The following is a 25705-nucleotide window of genomic DNA, read 5'->3' as shown; positions in this document are numbered from 1 at the left end:
CTGGCTGGATTGCACATTATTTCTAAAGTTTAACATTGCCTACAGGTTAGATATGATTACTACAGTGAGCGGGGCCCGGTGTAATAGAATACAGTGACTGCACCGGGCCCCGCTGCCATTACAAAACCATATGCCGATCCCTATGCCCTGTATTGGGGGGTTATTCACTACAGAGGGACACTGTTATGGGAGGATCTGTGGATGACCCATAGTATAAGATGCTATATATGCATCAGCCACAGAGGCCCCCATAACGGTGCGTCAGCCACAGATGCCCCCATAGTTTTTTTTCTTATTTTCCTCCTCAAAAATGCTACTGATGTTTTTCCTATATTGTGTATTTTAGATCACATCTATCAGAGGTAGAAAAGAACAATTACTGCAATCTGGTTTTGATACACATTAGTGGGCAAGGAGAAAGCAACTTGGAAGGTAATAAACCCTTACATGTATCTGTATGCCTAAAACATGTAAGCCATTCATACAGATGCGGATAATGGCGTTGTTCAACTTCTATCTCTTTTCTATGTAAACTTTAAATTTGAGAGTGTTAATTCTGTACAGTGAAATCTCGCTTCTTCATCCATATATAAAATACATTCAGAATATTATTGTCAGTGTGTAGTCTAAACATTAGTAAATGCAGGTTGTCTCTAACCCCTTCACGCAACATCACGTACATGTACGTGGGGGAATGTGGTGCCTCACCGCATCCCCACGTGCATGTACGTGATCGGCTTCACTGTCAGCGCAGGGACCTGAGCGCTGAAGATTCAGTGAAGCCGGCGTGCTGGGGTTGCTAGGCAACCCTAGAAGCCGGAAGGAGATGTATTGGCCCCCTGACCCGCCCACGATCGCTGTGATTGGTCCAATACTGCAGAGGGACCAATCGCAGCGCATCGGGGCAGGTAAGGGGGGTTAGGGAGGGACTGTGTGCCTCTCCTTCTCTGATCGTCCCCATTCCTGTCAGGGAAGCGATCAGAGAAGGAGAGAGTGACAATCTGATGTACCTATCACATGTATACTAGTCATGGAGCACTGCTACTTAGCGCTCCATGACTAGTATACTCGTCATGGCATAAAACTGTCACCATGTCTGCAGACATGGTGACAGCGCTGAGTGCCGGCTGTTACACACAGCCAGGCACTCAGGCTCAATGCCGATGGGGGTCCTGTGACCCCCGTATCGGCGATCGGGTAGTGTCGGCACCCCCCCCCCCTCTATCGGCGATCGCTTTATGTCGTTTCTGATCCCTGCGGTCCCTGACCGCAAGGATCAGAAACCTAAAAAATGGCCCCAAATCGATTTTTTTTACCCCCCCTGCACCCCTGAATTCCATTTATGTGGCGGGGTGCAGGGGGCGGTTTGTGGGCGGTGCGGGGCCGGTGCGGGGCGGTGTGGCAGTTGCGGGAGGCGGGCGGTGCGGCAGGCGGGATCGCGATCCCCCGCCCGCCTCCCATTATAATCATCGTTGGTGTCTAGTGGGTTATACCAGGGTGCCAGCACATTGCTGGCACCCTGGTATAAACGGCTGACATCGGTGATGCGATGTCAGCCGTTTAACCCTTTCCATACCGCGGTCCGTACGGACCGCGGTATGGAAAAGGTTAACAGCTCAGGGAGCTCCCTCCCTCTCCCATCGGAGGGCTGCTGTACCTTTGCAGTCCCCCGATGGAGAGGGAGAGAGCTTCCAGACAGCCCCCCCAGAGCCCCGTCCTTACCCTTCCCCGTCTGCGCAGTTCTGAACATAACTGAGCAGACGGGGAAGGTTCCCATGGCAACAGGACGCCTCTCAGGCGTCCTGCTGTCCATGGTGCTGAACAGATCTATGCTGAAAGCATAGATCTGTTCAGTGTAAGTAAAATATAGTACAGTGCAATATATATTGTACTGTACTGTATTATACAGACATCAGACCCACTGGATCTTCAAGAACCAAGTGGGTCTGGGTCAAAAAAAAAAGTGAAAAAAGTAAAAAAAAAGTAAAAATCAAAAAACACATTTATCACTGATTAAACATGAGAAAAATAAAATTCCCTACACATGTTTGGTATCGCCGCGTCCGTAACGACCTGATCTATAAAACAGTCATGTTACTTTTCCCGAACGGTGAACGCCATAAAAATAAAAAATAAAAAACTATGATGAAATTGAAATTTTGCCCACCTTACTTCCCCAAAAAAGATAATAAAAGTGATCAAAAAAGTCGCATGTACTCCAAAATTGTAACAATCAAACCGTCATCTCATCCCGCAAAAAATGAGACCCTACTTAAGATAATCGCCCAAAAACTGAAAAAACTATGGCTCTTAGACTATGGAAACACTAAAACATCATTTTTTTGTTTCAAAAATGAAATCATTGTGTAAAACTTATATAAATAAAAAAAGTATACATATTAGGTATCGCCGCGTCCGTATCGACCGGCTCTATAAAAATATCACATGACCTAACCCCTCAGGTGACCACCGTAAAAAAATAAAAATAAAAACGGTGTAGAAAAAGCAATTTTTTGTCATCTTACGTCACAAAAAGTGTAATAGCAAGCGATCAAAAAGTCATATGCACCCCAACATAGTGCCAATCAAACCGTCATCTCATCTCGCAAAAAATGAGACCCTTCTTAAGATAATCGCCCCAAAACTGTAAAAACTATGGCTCTTAGACTATGGAGAAACGAAAAAAAAAAATTGTTTTAAAAATGAAATCATTGTATAAAAATTACATAAATAAAAAAAATGTATACATATTAGGTATCGCCGCGTCCGTGACAACCTGCTCTATAAAATTACCACATGATCTAACCTGTCAGATGAATGTTGTAAATAACAATAAAAAAAACAATGCCAAAAAAGCTATTTCTTGTTACCTTGCCGCACAAAAAGTGTAATATAGAGCAAACAAAAATCATATCTACCCTAAACTAGTACCAACAAAACTGCCACCCTATCCCGTAGTTTCTAAAATGGGGTCACTTTTTTGGAGTTTCTACATCAGGGGGCTTCAAATGGGACATGGTGTCAAAAAAACTGTCCAGCAAAATCTGGCTTCCAAAAACCACACGGCGCACCTTTCACTCTACGCCCCGCTGTGTGCCCGTACAGTAGTTTACGGCCACATATGGGGCGTTTCTGTAAACAGCAGAGTCAGGGCAATAAAGATACAGTCTTGTTTGGCTGTTAACCCTTGCTTTGTTAGTGGAAAAAATGGGTTAAAATTGAAAATTAGGCAAAAAAATGAAATTCTCAAATTTCATCCCCATTTGCCAATAACTCTTGTGCAACACCTAAAGGGTTAACAAAGTTTGTAAAATCAGTTTTGAATACCTTGAGGGGTGTAGTTTCTTAGATGGGGTCACTTTTAGGGAGTTTCTGCTCTAGGGGTGCATCAGGGGGCTTCAAATGGGACATGGTGTCAAAAAAACTGTCCAGCAAAATCTGGCTTCCAAAAACCATACGGCGCACCTTTCACTCTACGCCCCGCTGTGTGCCCGTACAGTAGTTTACGGCCACATATGGGGTGTTTCTGTAAACGGCAGAGTCAGGGCAATAAAGATACAGTCTTGTTTGGATGTTAACCCTTGCTTTGTTAGTGGAAAAAATGGGTTAAAATTGAAAATTAGGCAAAAAAATCAAATTCTCAAATTTCATCCCCATTTGCCAATAACTCTTGTGCAACACCTAAAGGGTTAACGAAGTTTGTAAAATCAGTTTTGAATACCTTGAGGGGTGTAGTTTCTTAGATGGGGTCACTTTTATGGAGTTTCTATTCTAGGGTTGCATCAGGGGGCTTCAAATGGCACATGGTGTAAATAAACCAGTCCAGCAAAACCTGCCTTCCAAAAACCATACGGCGCACCTTTCACTCTACGCCCCGCTGTGTGCCCGTACAGTAGTTTACGGCCACATATGGCGTGTTTCTGTAAACGGCAGAGTCAGGGCAATAAAGATACAGTCTTGTTTGGATGTTAACCCTTGCTTTGTTAGTGTAAAAAATTGGTTAAAATGGAAAATTAGGCAAAAAAATGAAATTCTCAAATTTCATCCCCATTTGCCAATAACTCCTGTGCAACACCTAAAGGGTTAACAAAGTTTGTAAAATCAGTTTTGAATACCTTGAGGGGTGTAGTTTATAGAATAGGGTCATTTTTGCGTGGTTTCTATTATGTAAGCCTCGCAAAGTGACTTCAGAGCTGAACTGGTCCCTAAAAATTGGATTTCTGAAAAATTTCAAGATTTGCTTCTAAACTTCTAAGCCTTGTAACATCCCCAAAAAATAAAATATCATTCCCAAAATAATTCAAACATGAAGTACACATATGGGGAATGTAAAGTCATCACAATTTTTGGGGGTATTACTATGTATTACAGAAGTAGAGAAACTGAAACTTTGAAATTTGCAAATTTTTCCAAATTTGGGGTAAATTTGGTATTTTTTTATGCAAAAAAAATTAATTTTGGGACTTAATTTTTCGAGTGTCATGAAGTACAATATGTGACGAAAAAACAATCTCAGAACGGCCTGGATAAGTCAAAGTGTTTTAACGTTATCAGCACTTAAAGTGACACTGGTCAGATTTGCAAAAAATGACCTGGTCCTTAAGGTGAAATAAGGCTGTGTCTTGAAGGGGTTAAAGAGGTGTACTTCCCATGCATTAGTGGCCAAGATTGCGATATAAAGAATCCCCCCCCCCCCCCCCCCCACTCACGTTGGTGACTCTCGACATGGACTAACCCTATTTTACTGGTTAATGCATGTTATCCCTGGTGCTTTCATTAATGTACCGCTGCTCATGGTTAGTGTATCAACCTGTAGGTCTAGATTAGGGATGCTCAACTGCGGCCCTTCAGCTGTTGTAAAACTACAACTCCCACAATGCCCTGCTGTAGGCTGTTCGGGCATGCCAGGAGTTGTAGTTTTGCAACAGCTGGAGGGCCGCAGGTTGAGCATGCCTGGTCTAGGGTAGTGATGGTAGCTACACCAAATCCCACTTATATCTAGGGGACGAATCGATCGGTTGTTATTGACATACACTCTGTATTCTGCCAGCAGCATGTGACCAGCACCAGCTAGGGGCTATGATGAATAGAGATGGGACTGATTATCTTTAATAATAATGGGTTTAATTGGGTGCTGTTAATATTTCATTATATTCACAAATTGAGCATAACATTAACCCTTTCAGGCCCAGGAAGTTTTTTCGTATTTGCATTTTTGTTTTTCACTCCCTGCCATAACTTTATTTTTCCGTTCACATAGCCGTATGAGGGCATGTTGCACTTTCTAATTCTAACGTTTTAATATTGAATATAATGTACTGGGGAGTACAAATGGAGTGAAATTGGAAAAACCCTGCAATTTTCAAACTGTTTATGGGTTTTGTTGTTACAGCATTCGCTGTTCGGTAAAACTGACCTGTTACTTCCATTCTCCAGGTCACTATGATTATGGCAATACCACAAATGTATAGTTTTTAATACAAAAAAAAACAACTTACATTATTTTGTCTTTTCGGCACCATATTTTTTGTGGGGCGAGCTGTACTTTTCATTGATACTATTTTGAGATTACCATACTACAGGTGATCTCAGCGAGGGGTGGGAGAATATATATTATACACACTTATATAGCGCTACTAATTCCGCAGCGCTTTACAGACATTATCATCCAACTGTCCCCAATGGGGCTCACAATCTAAGGTCCCTATCAGAATCTCTTGGTGTTAAGCGTCTTGAGGTTATCTTGCGCCAAAAACCCACCTAGTGACGTGAGTAATACACAAGATTGAGTGACAAATATTTTTCCACTGTACGGAAAATCTCCTCCTATTTACTGTTGGTTGAAGGACCGCACAGTGGTCGCAAGATCACAAGTATAGGTGCATACTTTTCATGCACTTTACAAGTGGTGTTTCCTTTACCTATTCTCTATCGTATTGTATATTGGACACACAAGGCCTCCATTCTCTCCTTCCCTTTCTGCAGGACACAGGCACACTGTAGTCCTGCAAGGGCCAGAAAAGAGGGTGGCATTTTGGCAATCTGCACTGTTGCATTATCGCATTTGTAACCAAAATACTTGAATCTTAATTTGGTTTAGCCTGTATTGCCTTGACTTCGGGTGCTCCACTGACTTTAACTTTTTTTTGCGTATCTATTGGATTGGTATTTGTCAGAGAACACCAGAATTGGCAGGTCCTTCATTGGCACCCAGTTCTCTTCACTGAGAAGAGCATGTTAAGGCCTCTTGCACACGAACGTGGCTATTTATTTTTTCCGCTTCCGTTCCGTTTTTTGCGTTCCGTATACGGAACCATTTATTTCAATGGGTCCGCAAAAGACCCAAAAGTACTCCGTATGCCTTCCGTTTTTACGTTCCGTTCAAAGATGGAACATGTCCTATTGCCCGCAAATCACGTTCCATGGCTCCATTCAAGTCACTGGGGCTGTGTTAAAAAAACAACAAAAAAAAACGGATATGGAATGCATCCGTATGTCTTCCTTATTCAATCCGTTTTTGCGGAACCATCTATTTAAAATTTTATGCCCAGACCAATTTTTCTATGTAATTACAGTATATTGTATATGCCATGCTTCCGTTTCCGATCCGCAAAAAACAAAATGGAACGGCAGAACAAAACCGGAAATGCTACTGAAACAAAAACTGGAAAAACTGATCTGTTTAAAATGGACCGCAAAACACTGAAAAAGCCATATGGCAATGAGCCAGATGGGGATGCCTTGGTGAACATTATGCTGCCTACAACATCATCCAGTGTTACCAACTTGGGGCTGGGTCAATGATGGTCTAGTGAGGCATATCCTTGCAGGGACACACAAACGTTCATGTGAAAACCAGCATTACCCTGACTACTGTTAGGTACTGGAATGAAATCCTCATGTGACTAGAGTGTGTAGGCATTTCCAGGGTGACTGAAGTTATTAATTGGCCCACATGTCCCTTAGACCTCCCCAGCACCCTAGACTGTCCAGGAGTTCACTGATGATGTGACCCAAGTCTGGGAGGAGATCCCTCAAGATACCATCCACTGTCACATTGTGAGGAGTGCAGAAAGGCATGTGAGGGACTTTACACACTGCTGAGCTACATTATCAGTTTCCATAATGAAATTCACACAAATTGTCTTCAGAAATTACCTCCAACTCAAACATTTAATCTCTGCCCTTCTTAAGAACTAATTTTTCCTAATTTGAAACATATTGTGTGCTCTACCCACACAGTACAGGTCTTATGAAAATTCATTCCAACCTGGTGCATGCTTCCTATCAAGCCCATTTGTCCTATATTTCTAAATAAAAATCTAATTTGGGTTCTTCCCTATCCGACAAGAAATGGAAACAGATCTGAGTATCCACATGTAAGGGTACCCAAAACATGTTGATGCTTGAAACTTTATTCATGGTGTTATTTAATGGTATTTAGTCCCTTCTAGGATATCCCATGTGGTTCTGGGCTACCCTGTGATGTGCTTAACACTGGGTGAAAAGACTTCAGATCCTGGTCTCTTTCTTCATTAATTCGGTAATTGGTCGCAACCTCTGGAAGGTTGGGAGTCACCATTGAACAGGAGAATCCTAGGGGTCCTCCCGAATTCTTGCAGATTTTGCTTTTCTTTCCCTTCTTTTTTTTTTTTGGTAACTGGCTAATAAGCAGATAATTGCTATGACTTGAAAAAGCGGATCCTGGTATTTTTCTGTGGTCAAGAGATGATTAGAATGTTTATATGATTAATGAGAAGTTGACTTCTATTCTAGCAGATCGCCTTGACAAGTTCTTGGAGATCTGGACCCCTTGGATTGACTACTCCCTTTCTGACCAATGGAACAGGTCCTTGCTCTACATTTGAGTGAATGCCTATATTCATGTCTCATTGTAACCAACTGCGGCCACTATTTTGCGAGAGAACCCACCTCCTCCCCTCTCTGTCTTGTGCATATCTTTTATATGTAGTTTGTATTTTTTTTATTCTGATCGCAGTTCATCCATGTAGTTGCCTTCTTTTTCTTTTCCTGTTAAGGCCACCAAGATAAATGAGTATTATCAGCCCCTATAAAGGCACGTTTACACGGCCCGATTTGTCTGGCAGATAATCGGGGACAAACATCTCTACGAACACTTGTTCCCAATAATCTGCCCGGTGCAGCAGATCACCCAACAAACACACAAAACTAGCTCGTTCATCGAGTGAATAGTTGTGTGTGCAGGCAAGTAAATTATCATTTCTAGGCAGCAGATTGTGGTGTCTAAACAGCGATCTGCTGCCCAGAAACAATGCAGCTGTATGAGGATGAGCCATCACTCATATACTTTGGAGGTGATCGCTGCATGTAAATCCATAGCTTTACCTCCACTAAACAAGCTAATTGGCTGCTCCTTGGGCCATGTAAATCCACCATTAGAGGATTTTGCTATTGTTCAACGATATTAAATGAGCATTGTTTTTAAAAACAATGTATTTTTCATTGCACTCTGTCTAGATTTTTTTCTTTTTTTTTATGCAAAAACTGCATATTGTACTGCATACCCTCATCTTTCCTTCTCATCCCCTGGTATGTCTGAATTGAGCTTTAATGTCTCTTTTCCTCCTGGATTTATTGAGTACTTGTTTACATTGACTATTTCACCCCTGTATCTGGTCCTCCCTTGATTAGGCCAAATGTTGCCCCCTCCCCTCTTGTTCACACCTGACTGAACACTGAGTGGTATAAATCTAAGTCCTTAGGTCTTTTAGACCTTGGTCTTGTTAATGCAATGCATCTTTCAAGTGCACATACCGACTTATACCAGAATTGAACCAGAAGGGGACCAAAGGTAGTTACAGAAATAGTTAATGCAAACAATGTTTTAATCTTTCATCTTGGGCTACTTTTACACTAGCATTTTAGTTTTCCGGTATTGAGATCCGTCATAGAGGCTCAATACCAGGGGGAAAAAAAACGCTTCAATTTTATCCCCATTCATTGTCAATGGGGACAAAACTGAACAGAACAGGAATGCTCCAAAATGCATTCCGTTCCGTTTAATTGAGTTCCCAGACCAGAGAGCAAACCACAACATGTTGTAGTTTGCTTTCCGTCCTGGGATGCGGAGCAAGACTGATCCGGCATGACCCCCAATGCAAGTCAATGGGGACGGATCAGTTTTCTCTGCCACAATAGAAAACTGATGTCCCCCATTGCCTTTCAATGGAGTTCATGACAGATTCGTCTTGGTAGTGTTAAAGATAAATCAACCGGATCCGTTCATAACTGATGCAGACGGTTGTATTATCAGTAATGGAAGCGTTTTTGCTAAACTTTGCCAGATCCAGTAAAAACGCTAGTGTGAAAGTAGCCTTACTCTTCCCACTTTTTCAAAACCTCCTGAAATGCCCCCACATCCATTCACCCAGCAAGGAACTATTCATCTCTCCCTCCATCTTGCCATCTCATCTGACCGCTTGCACAAACCTGTTTGGCAACATAAACACTTCCTTCCCAAACACACACAGATACCTCATGCCCTCTTATTCTAACTTACTAACATTTTTCCTATCGCCCATGACAGCACCACCAGAGAGAGAAGGATCCGCCCCCACGAGACAGGAAACCTGCAGAATAAAAAGGGCGGACACTCTCCTCCCCTTCAGTGTGGTTTCCTGTCTCTGGTGGGAAGCCTGCAGCATGGATGCATCAGATCCCTCTCTCTGGCGGCGCTCCGCTACTGACCTGCGGTCCCTGGAAGTTGGCGGCATCGAGGTGCGCTGAGGACCGAACAGAGGCACAGCTGAACTCCGGAGGGGGTATTCAGTGTGCTGGAGCTGGGAGAAGCCGGCACCTCCGTGGAGGTGCCGCGAAGATTGACGCCGGCCGCCAGGGGGAGGAAGAGGAGGGGCTTCGGCAGTGAGTGCCGGATAGCGCTCCTGCAGTCATGTGACCGGCGTATGCGTCGGCGGTGACGTCATCGGTATATGCCCTATGAGAGGAGCGCGTTTTTCCTATTGCCTGCGTCTGTTTGCGACCTGGCTGAGCTGCCTGCATCATGGCGGAAGACAAGCCATCTGAGGAGCCTGCTGTCCCTCCTGCTCCGGTACCTCTGAAGGGGTGAGTGTGGGTCTCTTATGACCTAGATTCCCTTTTACTAATAGGCATTACTGTTTACTTACAGGTTAAGACTAAGAAAGTCATGGCCAAAAAGAAAAATAGAGAGTGTGCATTGTGTAAAGTGGGGTTACCCTCAGACTGGGATAAAAAAAAATGTGCCAGGCCTGTATAGACAAGACTGTTGCAGAAGAATCTCCTTCCTTTTATAAATGTCTACAGGCGTTGGTTCGGTCAGAGGTTAACTCCTCCTTAACTGCTAAAAAGGATCAGAGGCCTATTCGTAAAGAGACCCGGCGAAATCCCATTTTTTCAGAAGAGGAAGATTTTCCTTCTTCAGTAATTGAACTTTCTGACGTCTCATATCAGTCCTCTCCTGATGAAGAAGATGGTCAGGGGCGGAGACGGTGTTTCCCTGTGGAAGATACGGAGAAGCTTTTAAAGGCTGTTCGTTCTACTATGGGCATAGAAGAGACCCGGGAGCCCCGTTCCTTTCAGGACTTTATGTTTGAAGGGTTAGAAGCCAGACAACATGGTACATTTCCGGTACACAAAAATGTAGCTGCGTTGATTAAAGGGGAGTGGAAGAAACCAAATAAGAGTATTTATTTCCAAGAATCTCAAACGCAAATACCCCTTTAAAGAATAGGACTCTGCCTCCTGGGATAGGGCTTCCCGTATTGACGTGGCCATCTCCAAGGTTTCTAGGAAAACGGCCTTGCCATTTGAGGATACCGGTATACTGAAAGACCCTCTAGATAAAAAAGCAGACGCTTTTCTTAAAAAAGCTTGGGAGGCATCTACCTCATCCTTTAGGCCCAGTATAGCCTCCACCTGTACTGCCCGTTCCTTAATTGTTTGGCTATCCGAATTAGAAGCTCAGCTAAAAAAAACAGGAGTCCCCGTGAGGAGATACTGGCCTCCCTCCCTACGATTAAAAAAGCAGCCAGTCAGACTGGCCTCTAAGTCAGCAGCTTTATCCAACTCTGCTCGGAGAGCACTGTGGATAAAATTGGAGTGGCGATACTGCCTCCAAGACTAAGCTCTTTGGAGTTCCGTGTGAGGGGGAGTACCTCTTTGGTCCTAGTTTGGACGACCTGGATAAGGCGGCTGACAGAAAGAGAAAGTTTCCCGGTTTTCAGAGCTCTTTCCCCAGTAAAAACAGGTTTAGTCGCTCCTTTCGTCCCTATAAAAGTAACCAGGAACAAGATAGAAAACCTAGAGAAGAACGGTTTAGGGGTCAAAGGAAGAGCAGAAATGTTTTCTTTAGCCAGCCCTCCTCAGATAAAAAGAAGTCAGACCAGCAATGACGCCAGCATTCCGGTAGGGGGCAGACTGAAGGGTTTCGCATTAGAATGGAGGAGTATTTCCTTGAGCCCTTGGGTACTCAATACCATTTCCAGAGGCCTAAATCTGGAATTCCTTCAGTCTCCTCCTGCCAGATTCTTACCCACCGTAGTTCCTTGTTCCATGCAGGGAAGATCCATCATGGAAAAAGAGGTGTTGAAATTAGTAGAAAAATCCGTTTTAATCCCGGTATTAGAAGAGGAAAGAGGGAAAGGGTTCTATTCCCCGCTTTTTCTGGTCAAAAAACCAGACGGTTCCTGGAGAACCATCATAAATCTAAAGAAGCTAAATCTCTTCCTTCAGCCAAAGAAATTCAAGATGGAGACGATAAAATCAGCGATCAATCTCTTATACCCTCAGTGTTTTATGGCAGTTCTCGACCTAAAGGACGCATACTACCACGTCCCCATTGCTGTAGAACATCAGAAGTTCCTAAAGGTAGCAGTTTTTTTTAGACGGTCATCTTCAACATTTTCAGTACCAGGCTCTCCCTTTCGGGCTTTCCACGGCTCCGAGAGTTTTCACAAAATTGGTAGCAGAGATGGCGGCCCACATAAGGGAAAGGGACATTCTTTTTATCCCTTACCTAGACGATTTCTTATTATCGTAGGTAAGTCAGAAGAGGCTTGCAGTCTAGCAGTTCTAGAGGTCCGTACCATTTTAGGAAAACTGGGTTGGATGATAAACGAAGAGAAGTCAAGATCCCGTCCACTGAAGAAACAGGTGTTCCTGGGCCTAATTTTGGACTCCTCTCTCCAGAGATGTTTTTTACTTATAGAGAAGATACAGACCGTTCAAAGCAAAATTACGAGTCTAACCCAGAGACCAGTGACTTCCATAAGGAAAGCAATGTCAGTCCTGGGCTCCCTCACGTCCTGTATTCCAGCAGTAAGGTGGGCACAGCTTCATTCCAGGACCTTACAGTGGGAGATTCTGGCCAGTTGGGAGAAGAGCAAGTCACTGGATGCCAGTTTGGAAGTCTCTTCCCAGACTATCCAGGAACTAGCCTGGTGGCTATAAAAAGGAAATCTAACACGGGGGACCCCTTGGAAAATCGAAAGTTTGGTTTGTCTGACTACGGACGCAAGCCCTTGGGGGGGGGGCTCACATTCAAGGTTCTTCCTATCAGGGCCATTGGAATTCCCTTCAGAAAATTCAATCCTCAAATCTAAAGGAACTGATGGCAGTGGGCTTAGCTATGAGGAGTTCACTTCCAGAAATAAAGGGAAAGAATTTAAGAGTTCTTTCAGACAACAGGACGGTAGTTTCCTATTAACAAACAAGGAGGAACGAGATGCAGAGCCCTCATGAAAGAAGCCTTCTCTATTCTGGAGTTAGCAGAGAGAACGTGTACCTCGATTTCAGCCGTTCACATAAGGGGTGTGGAGAACAAACAAGCCGATTTCCTGAGCCGTCATACCCTGTCTCAGGGGGAGTGGTCTTTGGACCCATTAGTCTTCCAGAAGATTGTAGATCTTTGGGGCTTTCCGGAAATCGACTTGTTTGCTACCCATTCAAACAAGAAAGTACCGAAGTTCTTTTCTCTAAACCAGTCGGGGTCCCCTTGTGGGATGGATGCTCTGTCCCAGGAGTGGAAGTTTCATCTAGCTTACGCCATTCCCCGGGTTTTGAGGAAGATTCGGGAAGAAAAGGCCAGGGTAATCCTAATAGCACCCTTTTGGCCCAGGAGAGCCTGGTTCACGGGGCTCGGAACCATGTCGGTATCCGATCCTTGGGTTCTTCCTTCGGCCAGGGGGCTTCTAAGCCAGGGACCGGTGATGCATCCAGCTGTGGAGAACCTACACTTAACTGCCTGGAATTTGAGAGGTGGTTACTAAACAAGGAAGGGTTTTCTGACGCCCTAGTTTCTACCCTGCTAAAGAGCAAGAAAGAGGTCACTGTAGGAATTTATAGCAGAATCTGGCATAAATTTCTAGACTTCGCCCAGATCCAGTTAGGGAGCATCCCTGCAGTAGCCCCCTTACATACTATCCTGGAGTTTCTCCAGAAGGGGCTAGAACTGGGCCTAGCAGTCAGCACTCTAAAAGTTAAGGTATCAGCTCTTTCAGCCTTGTTTAACCAGAACTTAGCAGGGAATCCATGGGTTTCCAGATTTTTTAGGGGTGTAGTTAGAACCTCCCTAGTGTCAGTTCCTAGGCCTCCTCCGTGGAGTTTAGAGGTAGTGCTGAAAGCCTTATCAGAATCTCCCTTTGAGCCTATTGAGTCCTCCTCTATCAAGCATCTGACCTTCAAACTAGCCTTGTTAATAGCCTTAACCTCCGCCCGCAGGATTAGTGAGATTCAGGCCATCTCCATAAACCCTCCGTACACTTTGATATTAGATGACAAGGTTATCATTCGTCCTGACCCGGCTTTCCTCCCGAAAGTCATCTCTAAATTTCACCGTTCTCAGGAGATTGTTCTTCCTACCCTTTTTCAGAATCCTTCCACTGAGGAGGAAGAGTCTCTCCATTGTCTAGATGTCAGAAGAGCTCTTTTTAGCTTATCTATCCTCTACATCTACCTGGCGGAGGTCTTCTTCACTGTTTCTTCAGTTTCAGGGAGTGAATAAGGGTTCGGCTGCCTCTAAAGGTTCCATCGCCCGATGGATTGTTGCTGCTATTTCCTTATCCTATCTATCCTCTGGTCTGTCCCCTCCTGTTGGGTTAAGGGCTCACTTGACCAGAGCGGTGGCAGCATCTTGGGCAGAGAGGTCCGCGGTTCCAATTGAGAAAATTTGCAAGGCAGCCACTTGGTCTTCACCCTCTACCTTCTTTAAACATTATAGGTTGGACCTAAACTTTTCGGGGGATTCTTCCTTTGGTGAAGGGGTCCTTCTTTCTACATCCCACCCTTAAGAGTTCCTCTAGTAAGTCTCTGGTGGTGCTGTCATGGGCGATAGGAAAAAATGGTATTACTTACCGGTAATTTTATTTTACGGAGCCCATGACAGCACCACGGCTTTCCCTCTCTGTGTCCTTCCTTTTTGCACGGGTGATATAAAAAAAATAAGTGATATTTAATGGAATTTTTTTTTTTTACACGTCTAATATATGTTGGCGGCCTTCCTCCGGTACATGGAAAACTCACTGAAGGGGAGGAGAGTGTCCGCCCTTTTTATTCTGCAGGTTTCCTGTCTCGTGGGGGGCGGATCCTTCTCTCTCTGGTGGTGCTGTCATGGGCTCTGTAAAATAAAATTACCGGTAAGTAATACCATTTTTCTCTGCTTCTCCTTATTGCTGATGATATGTCTCAAAATACAGGCCCCCCTCAGCAAATCTCCACTATCGCCTCTACCTCCTACTACAAATCTCCTTCTAAAAATTTCTGCAACCCCTCAAACCTAATAACCATTCCTTTGACCCCTGCTCCTTTTGGTTCCTCTTGCAGGAGCATTATGGAATGCACACTCTGTCGGTAACAAACTGTCCTACGTTTACTATCTTTTCATCTCTCAAACTTTCCTTTCTGTGTCTCACAGGAACATGGCTGACACCATCTGATCTGACGACACCTCCCCTGCTGCACTCTTATAGCGAATTGTATTTCGCTTACACCCCTTTTTCCCCAACTGCAGACATGGTGGAGGAGTTGGTCTTCTATCGGACACCTGCTCCTACAGCCAAACTCCACTGTCGCCCTCCATTACACTCGCTTCATTTGAAGTACACTCTGTTCGCATCTACTCCACCTCCAACCTTCAAGTAGCTGTCATTTACCGCCCCAGGCCAAGCCACCATCTTTCTTGACCACTTCAACACCTGGCTACTACACTTTCTTTCTGCCAACTTCCCCACTATAATCATGGGTGACTTCAACATCCCTATTGACACCTGCCACTCAGCCGCCTCTAAACTCCTATCACTCTCTTCCTCCTTCGGCCTCTCACAGTGGTCTTCCGCTCCCACACACAGAGATCGTCACACTCTGGATCTTATCTTTACCTGCCTCTGCTTCCTATCTAACCTTTCTAATTCGCACCTCTCCCTATCCGACCACAACCTACTCGCCTTCTCTTCACTCATCTCTTCATCCCGGTCCACACACTTCATCCCGGTCCACACACTAACACTCAAAACAGACAAAAAGTCTTCACTTGACCCATCTTCTTTGTCCAGTTATTGCCCCATATCACTTCTTCCATATGCCTCAAAGCTGCTTGAGCAACATGTCCATTCTCAACTGTCCTCTCGCCTCTCCTCCTGCTCCCTCTTTGACCTGCTACAATCTGGCTTCCAACCCTACTACTGAGACTACGACTGAGACTGCTCTTACCAAAGTCTACTAACAGCCAAAACAAAAAAACATTACTCTGTCCCCCTTCTCCTTGACTTGTCCTCTCTTTGACACTGTCAACCACTCCCTTCTGTTACAAACGCTCTCATCTCTTGGCATAACTGATTGTAAGCCCTCACGGGCAGGACCCCCTCTCCTTCTGTACCAGTCTGTGACTCATGTTGTTCATGCTTAATGCTATCTGTCTGTATTATGTACGTATACCCATTTTCATATGTACAGCGCTATAGAATGAATGGTACTTTAATAATTCATATTGTAAAAAAAATCACACAAATTGGAAACGCCTGTGACTTGAATAGTTTACTTAGATTTTTGGGGTGATTTGGAATGCAGCCCTTAAATGGTTAACTATTTTGGTTTCCATTAACCGTTGAAGCATCATTTTGTCCTCTACAAATTAACACAGTTTAGCACAAATTGTTGAGCAAGGGATTCTGAAATTACAGACTCGGTACACCGAGGGGTGGGCCCTAGCCTCTCATTGCACCTCAACTTTTCAGCTTTCCAATGTTGGGCCCCCTCCCTGTGGGCACTGAAGCCCTTATTTGCAGAAAGAAATTTTCATGAACACCACAACTGAATTTTATAAGACGGTTATTGACATTGCCCTTAGGCCCAGTTCACACGGCTTCTTTTGACATTGGAGACAGATTCCATTCATGCGGCTTCTTGGCAAGGTCGTGGCTGCGGCAGCATGGCCTCCCTCTGAAAACAATGGGAGGTGTAATCCATCCAGCTTTTTGGCACGGAATATGTGGTACGCATGTCAGAAGATGTAGTGTGAACAGGGCCTTAAAATGATTATATGTAACCTAAGCTGTCCTGATGATTCCTAGATCCGGCAAGTGAGTTCACAGGTATTCTAATTTGTCCCATTTATCATCTGGTATATTTGTTTAAAGTACACATTGGGGGTCATTTATCAAACTGATGTAAAGTCGAATTTGCTTAAATGCCTATAGCGACCAATCAGATTCCACCTTTCATTTTCCAAAGGAGCTGTCAAAAATGAAAGGTTGAATCTGATTGGTTGCTATGGGCAAGTGAGCCACTTCTACTTTACACCATTTAGATAAATGACCCCAATTGTGTGATTAGTTATTCAAGGCAGATTGGAAGTCAATCGCCCAGCAGCTTTAGAAGTCCTACGGGGTAGTTACTCTGGACGGTAGTGTCCTCCACCTGCTTGCCACAAGCTTCCTGTAGGTACCTATTATAAGTGGTGCCCCCGTGTTGTTGTTTTTTAACTCTCCTATAAAGAGCGAGCACTTAGCTGTGGACAACAGCAAGTAATGCCCATGATGAAGCAGAGATGTTTTGTCAGTGACTATGCCTATAGTGTATTTACTTAGCGACCTGCATGGGGGAAGGAGACTGTAGAGGAAGTGATGTGGCTTATGGGTCGAGCCAGTGAAGGGGAGGTACACACAAGGGGGCTTTCAGTAAACGGCCTCTGTAGTGCAATCATGTGTCCCTGCTCTAAATGGCTCCCACTATAGCCCCCATTCAGTGCGTCTCAGAAGATGAAATGTGCAAGAAAAAAGTACTTTTTCCCCACGCCTCCACAACGGCACTACCTGGAGGTTGACCCGCCTTCTCAGGGACAGGAAACAATAGCGAGATCAGCCAATAAAGGGCCCCCTCCATCTTACCTCTCCAGTTGTTTCCTGTCCCTCAGAAGGTCTGGATCGCGGATCAGCAGCTCACACGGCCTTTATGTGAGTATTCCCGGCTCTGCCGGAGGGCCTTTGCAGGAGGAGGGTTAGCGGGATGCTGCCTTTTTTCCATCCCTCCCTCTTGGTGTAAATCCGGTGGACGCCCCGGGCTTTTACCTCCCGCGTCTCGTAGAGCAATTTGGGTAAGAACCTGGTCAGGGGATACGGCATCAAAGAACAAGTTATGTGCCTTACCTTGCGAGGGGGATAGTGTTTAGCTCAGCACTCGATGATATTTTGGAGAAGGCGTCAGATAGGAAAAAAGGAATCAAAGTTCTTTCATCAGAGACGATCCTTTCGGCCCCAGAGACGTGGTAGACCTGATCAAAAGAAAAAAGAATCGTGGGGCGTCATGGCAGTCATCCAGAGGAAAAGGGAAGGGCTTCCTATTTAGTCCCGAAAAGTCTTCCCGGGCCACTACTTCCCAATGACGCCAGAGGAGCAGTAGGGGCAAGGCTCATGCATTTTTACTCAGCTTGGGTGAAAATTCAGGCCTTCCCTTGGGTACTGGGGGTTATAAAAGAAGGCTACAGTCTGGAATTAATCCGCCTCCCCCAGACTGTTACATGGAGAACTCCAGACTCAGGGGGGGAGCCATCATTCCTGTACCAGTCGGGGAACAGAAGAAAGGTTTCTATTCTTCCATATTTCTGGTGAAAAAAACAAACGCTTCAGGGCAATAATAAATCTAAAAACCCTAAAATACGTGGTTTGCAAAAAATTCTAAATGGAGACTGTGAGATCTGTGGTCAATCTTCTACAAAAAAATTGCTATATGGTAACAGTAGACCTGGCGGATGCCTACTTTCACATCCCAATCCAGAAGAGAGACCAGAAGTTTCTGAGAATAGCGGTTTGGTTCCAGGGATCTCTCCATCATTATCAATTTCAAGTTCTCCCATTCGGCCTCAGTTCTGCCCCGAGATTGTTTACAAAAGTCATGACTGAAGTAGCAAAATTCCTTCATCTAGCAGGAATTTCCTTCATACCATACCTAGATGATTTTTTTATTACAGCCCCGTCAGAAAATCTTCTTCTGTGCCACCTTCAAACAATTCTTTTAACCCTAGTTGACCTGGGTTGGATAAAAAAAAAAATCAGAAGTCCTGTCTTCTCCCCTCACAAGAAAAAATCTTTCTAGGTGTTCTACTGGACTCGCGCCTTATGACTTTTCTGCCGGAGCAGAAACAAAAAAATTCAATTTCCAGTATCAAAAATTTCCAAAGACAAAGAATAACCTCCTTCAGGGAAATAATGATAATATTGGGACTCATGGCGTCAACAATTTCATGTGTAAAGTGGGCTCAGCACCACTCAAGGTCGCTCCAAGCCTTCCTTTTGGAAAATTGGGACAAAAATCTGTTATCTCTGAACAAGAAGATAAAAATTCCATCGTATCTGAAGATGAACCTATCCAGGTGGACGAACCAGTCAAACTTATCCCAGCGGGTGGAGTGGAGACAGACTGACTTGTTAGTCATCACCACCGATGACAGTCAACAGGGCTGGGGGGCCCCACATGAATGAAAAGATGACACAGGAGTCCTGGAAGACACAGCTACAACAGGCTTCATCGAATATGAGGGAGCTAAGTGCAGTCTGGGAAGCCATAAAGTTTTCTCCTTATACCCATCTGAAAAACGTAAAAATCCTTTCGGACAATTCTACCACGGTAGCTTACATAAACGAGCAGGGGGAAACAAGAAGCCGCTCCCTGTCCCTAGTCACAAGGAAAATTCTAGATTAGGCCGAGGGAATCCTATACTCTCTATCAGCAGCCCACGTAAGAGGGAGAGAAAATCAATTGGCTTACTTCCTGAGCAGGGATCGACTGCAGCCGAGGGAATGGAGCGTGAACCATCAGATCTTTGCTCAAATTTGTGCCAGATGGGGCACTCCAAAAATAACCTATTTGTGACAAGGAAAAACAGACAAGTCGCAGGCTTCTTTTCCCTATCCTCTAGACCAGGGGTGCACAACCTTTTCTGGTTGGGGGCCACATTGTCAACCTGAAACAATTCCAAGGGCCGAACATAATCTTTAAAGGGGTATTACCAAGTGAAATACTATATTTATGGCATATTGAACATACAGTATATATTCTAAATGTCTAGTTTAACTTCTAGGACTCCCATCTAATGGGACAATACATGAAAGATTCATGTGAGCAGCCACAAGATATAGACATACATGTCTGCTACCAGATGGCTGGGGGCCGCATAAAATGGTATTGAGGGCCGCATGTGGCCCCCGGGCCGCAGGTTGTGCACCCCTGCTCTAGACTGACCCCTTGCAGTGGACGCCCTGTCATCACCCTGGCCTCAGGATCTTCTTTATGCATTCCCACCTTTTTCCTCTAATACCAAAAGTAATTTCCAAGATCCTGGAAGAGAAGGCTCAAATTCTCCTAATCACACCCTTCTGGTCCAGGAGAACATGGTTTCCTACACTGAAAAACCTAGCAGGAGAAGAATACTGGATGCTGCCACCCCGACCAGATCTACTTCTCCAGGGACCATTAATGCATCCCAGAGTCAGCCAGTCATCCCCTTCGCTTGACAGTTTGGAAACTGAAAGGCGTATCTTAAGAGAAAAAGGTTTCTCAGTCAGTAATCTCCACTCTGTTGCAGAGTAGAAAACCGGTAACGTCTAAAATCCTATTTGAGAGCCTGGGAATCCTTTTTACGTTTTGGGAACTACAGGTGGGATCCCTCCAAGGAGCCAGAGGTGACCCTAATCTTGACTTCCTTCAAACAGGGCTTGATAAAGGTCTATCCGCGACATCAGATAAGGAAAAGTTGTTCCATAACCTAGACGTTAGAAGGTGCGCACTTCAGTACTTGAAAGCAACCGAAGATTTGAGGAAGTCAAACCAGTTGCTGGTACAATATCTGGGACTTCACAGAGGCGAAGCAGCCAGCAAAAGCTCCATCTCCAGATGGATAAAGGCCTGCATTACGTTAGCCTACGAAACTGAGGGGATTGCTCCACCTCCTTTACTGAAAGCTCATTCCACCAGAGCATTGTCTGCATCCTGGGCCGAAGGTGCCTCCGCTTCATTGGAAGATATGTCGAGCAGCGACATGGTCCAACCCTTGTACTTTCTTAAAGCATTACAAGCTGGACGTTTCCACCAATAGAGACTTGTCCTTTGGCCGCAAAGTGTTATCTGCGGTAGTCCCACCCTAGTTAGGTCTCCTATGTTATTCCTCCAGGTAGTGCCGTTGTGGAGGCGTGGGGAAAATACATAAATTACTCTTACCGGTAATTGGAATTTCCTTTAGCCTCCACAATGGCACGGGATTCCCACCCAAAAAAAAAAAAAAGTAGAAGTATATACATAGTTTTACATATATTTACTTTCAAATACTTTTTTTTTTTTTTGTGATGAATTATGAGTAGTTGCTCTTTTTTATTTTTTTTATTTGTAGCCCGCTATGAAGTTTTGAAGTACCTCTGTTTAAGTGAGATTATCTCTGTTGTTTATGTTTATACCTTATTAAATTACTCCTTGTTTTCATGCCTATTCTGAGTCCTAGGTTAATAACTGGAGAGGTAAGAGGGAGGGGGCCCTTTATTGGCTGATCTCGCTATTGTTTCCTGTCCCTGAGAAGGCGGGCCAAACTCCAGGTATTGCCGTTGTGGAGGCTAAAGGAAAATCCATTTACCGGTAAGAGTAATTTATGTCTTTTCTGAAAGTAAGAGTATAAAGAGCACTTACATAAACCCTCAGCAGGAATAACAGAGCAACACCACTACATACAGTGGAAAAAAATGCTCCAAAATTGTCATTGCATGGGAAATGCAGGTAATTACTAAAACGGACGTGTCAGGGGAGATAACAGGTCCTCTTTTAAAGCTTATGTGCACTAGTTGCTAACTGTGAACTAGAACTTATTTCCATATTAAAAAAGCTTCTTTTTTTTTAATGTTTATATACTAGATTTCAAATTTTAGGTTGAATGCATCTGACTTTCTCTGCATCTTTTGTATAGGTCCTTCTCGTGAGTTGGGATCATTATTGCACCAAACCAGTCTTAAGAATCCGAACTGGAAGAACCCATCATTTTTCACTAAAAGGTATGAAGGGTAAAACATCCTATGCATGCCGAGAATAAGTACTTTGACTTTAGCAATTTCAAAATTTCACTCTAGATTTTCCATTTTAATCCAGATTAAATGAGCAAAACAAAGCTCAATATTTATTACCCTGATCCTGCAGTTTATAACAAAAACCACTGTATGAACACACCATAGGGCTCGGAAGGTAAAGACGTTTTTGGTGGGCAGATATTGTTGGAATAGTTTTTGGGTGTTATGTAACATTTAAAGACTGAGTTACCTTTACAGTAGAAACCCACAGAAGGTGACCTAATTTTGGAAACTACACCCCTAAGACTTTATCAAGTGGTGTGCTGAGCGCTTTGACCTTACAGGCGTTTCATAGAATTTAGAAACATTTGGATGTGAAAATTAAAAATTTCTTCCAATAAAATGTTGCATAAACCCCAAATTTGTTACACATTTTCTCCTGGATACACTGTATGTGCACACAGCAGGGCTCAAAAAGGAAGTAGAGTCATTTTGGCTTTTGGAGGGCACATTTTGCAGGAATTGTTTTTGCCGCATTTGAAGAGACCCTGAGGTTACCCCTACAGAGGAAATCCCCAAAAAGTGACTCCATTTTGGAAACTATACCCCTCAAGACATTTCATAGAATTCAGAAACACTTAGCTGTAAAAATGAACGGAAAAAAATCACATTTATTCCAATAAAATGTTGCTATAGCTTCTTCTTTAACAGGAGAAAAAGAAGCCCACAATTTGTTACCAATTTCTTCCTAAATACAGCAACAAACCATATGTGGTTGTAAACTGCTGTTTGGGCCCACTGCAGGGTCCAGAAGTGAAAGCACTATTTGCATTTGAGACCTAGTTCAGGCATCCTCAAACTGCAGCCCTCCAGCTGTTGCAAAACTAAAACTCCCAGCATGCCCGAACAGCCTACAGGTATCAGTCTACAGCAGGGCATTGTGGGGTTTGTAGTTTTACAACAGCTGGATGGCTGCAGTTTGAGGATGCCTGGCCTAGTTTATTGATTTTATACAGCATTGACTGAAAACTGCAAAGGCTCTGGGTGAAATAAAAAAGTGACCCCATTTCAGAATCCCTTCACAGTATTTACCAAGAGATGTTTTGACCCCACAGATGTTTTGCACAGCAGATGGTGCAAAGTGAATGCCCAATATGTTGTGCCCATCGTGTGCCAGTGTGAAAAGCAAAGCCTCTTATTATCATGCTGCGCTTGCTGGTTTTAGAAACGACTTACCCTGGCACCCAGGCCCCCTTGGATAGCTGCAGGCCGCGATAGTGACCAGCCTTCCTATCTTACGCTGGGTTCACACCTGAGCGTTCTGAAAGGAGCGCTCTGTATGCGCGATTGTACCGGCGTTTGCAATTGCGCATACAGAGACAAGCGAATGCCTATTGTCGCGAGTTCCCGAAAGTCTATGTACGGGAACGCGCAACAAGACGCCCCAAAGAAGCTCATGTACTTCTTGGGGTGTCGGGCGTTTTACAGCGCGATCGTACGAAAAATGGATCCGTCACCATTGACTTAGGCTAGGTTTACATGACGACATTTGTCGCACAAATGTCGCGCAACCATTTTTATAATCGTAGTCTACGGTGTCGTACTGCGACACAACAGTCGCAAAAAACCCATTCAAGATGGATTTTTCTGCGAATGTCGCAGTGTGACACCATAGACTACCATTATAAAATTTGTTGCGCGACACGTGTTGCAGTATAGTTGTGCCCTATGTGTCTCGCGACTTATTGTCGTCGTGTAGACCTAGCCTTACATCGCTCTCAATTATGGATGTATTTCTTTTTGTTTTTTTTTGTTTTTTTTGTTTTTGTTTTTGTTTCGGTTACAAAACGGAATGCTGTCTGAGACACCATTTTTTTTTGCACACAACACTGTTACAGCAGGGACCTAGCTGTCAGTGTCAGCCAGGCCCCTGCCACTGTCATTGGCCATATCAGCTGTTAGAAGCTATGACAGTTACGGGGAGAAAGCTACAACAGAAAGGACACGCCTCTTGAGCTGTTTTAGGGGTTGCTGCTGCTGAGAGGACACCCATCCTGAGCTGTGATGGCGAGAGCTGCTGCGGAAGTCGCACACTTCCTGAGCATCCAGTTTGAAATAAATCTAGCTGAGAAATTACAGCATTAGGCCTCATGCACACTACCGTTGTTTCATTCCGTGTCCGTTGTTCCGTTTTTCGTGATTTTCTGCAGACCTATTGACTTTCAATGGGTCCGTTGAAAACTCTGCTAATGCACCATTTGTCATCCGCGTCCGTTATCCGTGGTTTCAGTCCGTCAAAAAAATATAACCTGTCCTATATTTTTTTTAACGGAAAACTGTTCGCGGACCCATTCAAGTCAATGGGTCCGTGAAAAAACGCGGAGGCACACAAGATTGTCGTCCGCGTCCATTTTTTTCCTATCATTTGCATGGCAAACTTGACTTAGATTTTTCTTTTTTTTTACTTTCCTATATGTCTGGAGATCCTCCAAAAATAAAGGAAGACACACGGAAACAAAAACTGGCACGGATCACGGAACAACGGAACCCCTTTTTGCGGACCGCAAAAAAATACTGTCGTGTATGAGGCCTTAAGTGGGCAGATCTCTGGATCCATGTAGAGGGCTGGTTTTAGCTTTGTTACGCTAGTTTTACATTATGTTTAACGTATACAAAAAAAGTATACTTAAAAATGTGATGTGAACCCGTCCTTACAAAGGCTGTCAGCAGAAGAGCATAAAAAACAGTTTGCACCTTTTATATTGTCTGCGTATGATAATAGAATACTTTTATCCATGTTTGTGATATTGTTGCTTGGTCTTTTAGGAATCACCCTCGCTTTGGAAAGAAGCCATCTAAATTCTGCAGCTTAAATCAGTGGGTGAAAAAAAATGGAGGTGCTTATGAACGCTTTAAGAACTTCCCAGCGACATTCCAAAGAAGTCCAGTGCCTGATGCTCTACCCGTCCGCCCTTCATGAATGCGGAACACTGTGAATGAAGATGTTTTGATGTTTCCTCTTTTTCTTTCTGGTTTTTGTTTTAATCGTTTTGATGTTTTTGTATTGAATGTAATTGTTTACGCCACCAGCAGGTGTCACCTGTTGTGATGTCCTGAGTTCTAGCTGTTTGTTCACTTCTGTGTTACCTTTTATAAATGATGCTCCCTGTTTTTGTTTTTATTGAAGTTTAGCAGGGGTTTTATGACTGTTGTAGATTTCTGTTGGTCTCTGCTCAGTTATAATAAAATTTGACATTTTCACATTTGTTTGCTTGATATGCAAATTAGCCTTGCCATCAAGTTGACATGTATTTGGTTTGATGTGTTCTGGTGTACCTAATCATATATGAATCTGCTTTATCACTCCTAATTAATTTTTCCAATTTGTTCTTACAAACCTATCTGAGCCATTTCTCTTTCCATGATCCAGTTCATGTATTTCCACCTCTGCTTCTCCACTTGGCTTGGCCCTGGCTTGTGGATTACCTCGGTTTAGGAGAGATTTATGAATTGGAAATGAGTTTGCTGTAAATCACCCCCTCTTTCCCACCCACTTCATGAGGGATTAAAATCAAAACCAAGATTACTATGAATGCACCATTCTGCCAGAGAGGATGGCAGATAATACACAAGAGAGAATTCTAGCATTTTCTGATAGCTTTTTGTGTCATTTTGGGAAATATAGCGTTCTCGTACTGTCTTTCCACCTTGGGCGTTTTGACTGAGCATTTTTTCCAAAAGGGGAATGATCCTGTCCTTGTTTCTGCTATAGCTGTGTATATGAATATACAGTGGATATAAAAAGTCTACACACCCCTGTTAAAATGTCAGGTTTCTGTGCTGTAAAAAAAAAAATTAGACCAAGATAAATAATTTCAGAACTTAACCTATAAAAACTGTACAAAGCAATTGAAAAACAAACAAAAATAATGTGGTTGCATAAGTGTGCACACCCTCTTATAACTGGGGATGTAGCTGTGTTCAAAATTAAGCAGTCACATTAAAAAGCATGTTAAATGATGGCAGGTATATGCTGACTCCTATTTAACTCCTTAAGGACACAGTCTTATTTCACCTTAAGGACCAGGCCATTTTTTGCAAATCTGACCAGTGTCACTTTTTGTGGTGATAACTTTAAAACGCTTTTACTT

The 25705-nt window shown here is 43.7% G+C and overlaps 1 protein-coding gene across 2 annotated transcripts in view; it reads left to right on the top strand.

Moving 5' to 3' along the window:
- LOC122932190 (S100P-binding protein-like) overlaps positions 1–24815 on the top strand; it is a 48612-nt gene extending 23797 nt beyond the window's left edge. For both annotated transcript variants that reach the window (XM_044286466.1, XM_044286467.1), the window contains exons 4-6: positions 347–432; positions 21458–21542; positions 24381–24815. In XM_044286466.1, the coding sequence (XP_044142401.1) occupies positions 347–432; positions 21458–21542; positions 24381–24534 (325 nt within the window). In that variant the 3' untranslated portion in view covers positions 24535–24815. The remainder of the gene's footprint in view (positions 1–346; positions 433–21457; positions 21543–24380) is intronic.
- The last annotated feature ends 890 nt before the right edge of the window (positions 24816–25705 follow it).

Source organism: Bufo gargarizans, chromosome 3 (assembly GCF_014858855.1).
Source record: "Bufo gargarizans isolate SCDJY-AF-19 chromosome 3, ASM1485885v1, whole genome shotgun sequence".
NCBI classification, from domain to species: Eukaryota; Metazoa; Chordata; class Amphibia; order Anura; family Bufonidae; genus Bufo; species Bufo gargarizans.
The sequence above is the reverse complement of the archived record's forward strand: the minus strand, read 5'-3'. Positions and strand labels throughout refer to the sequence as shown.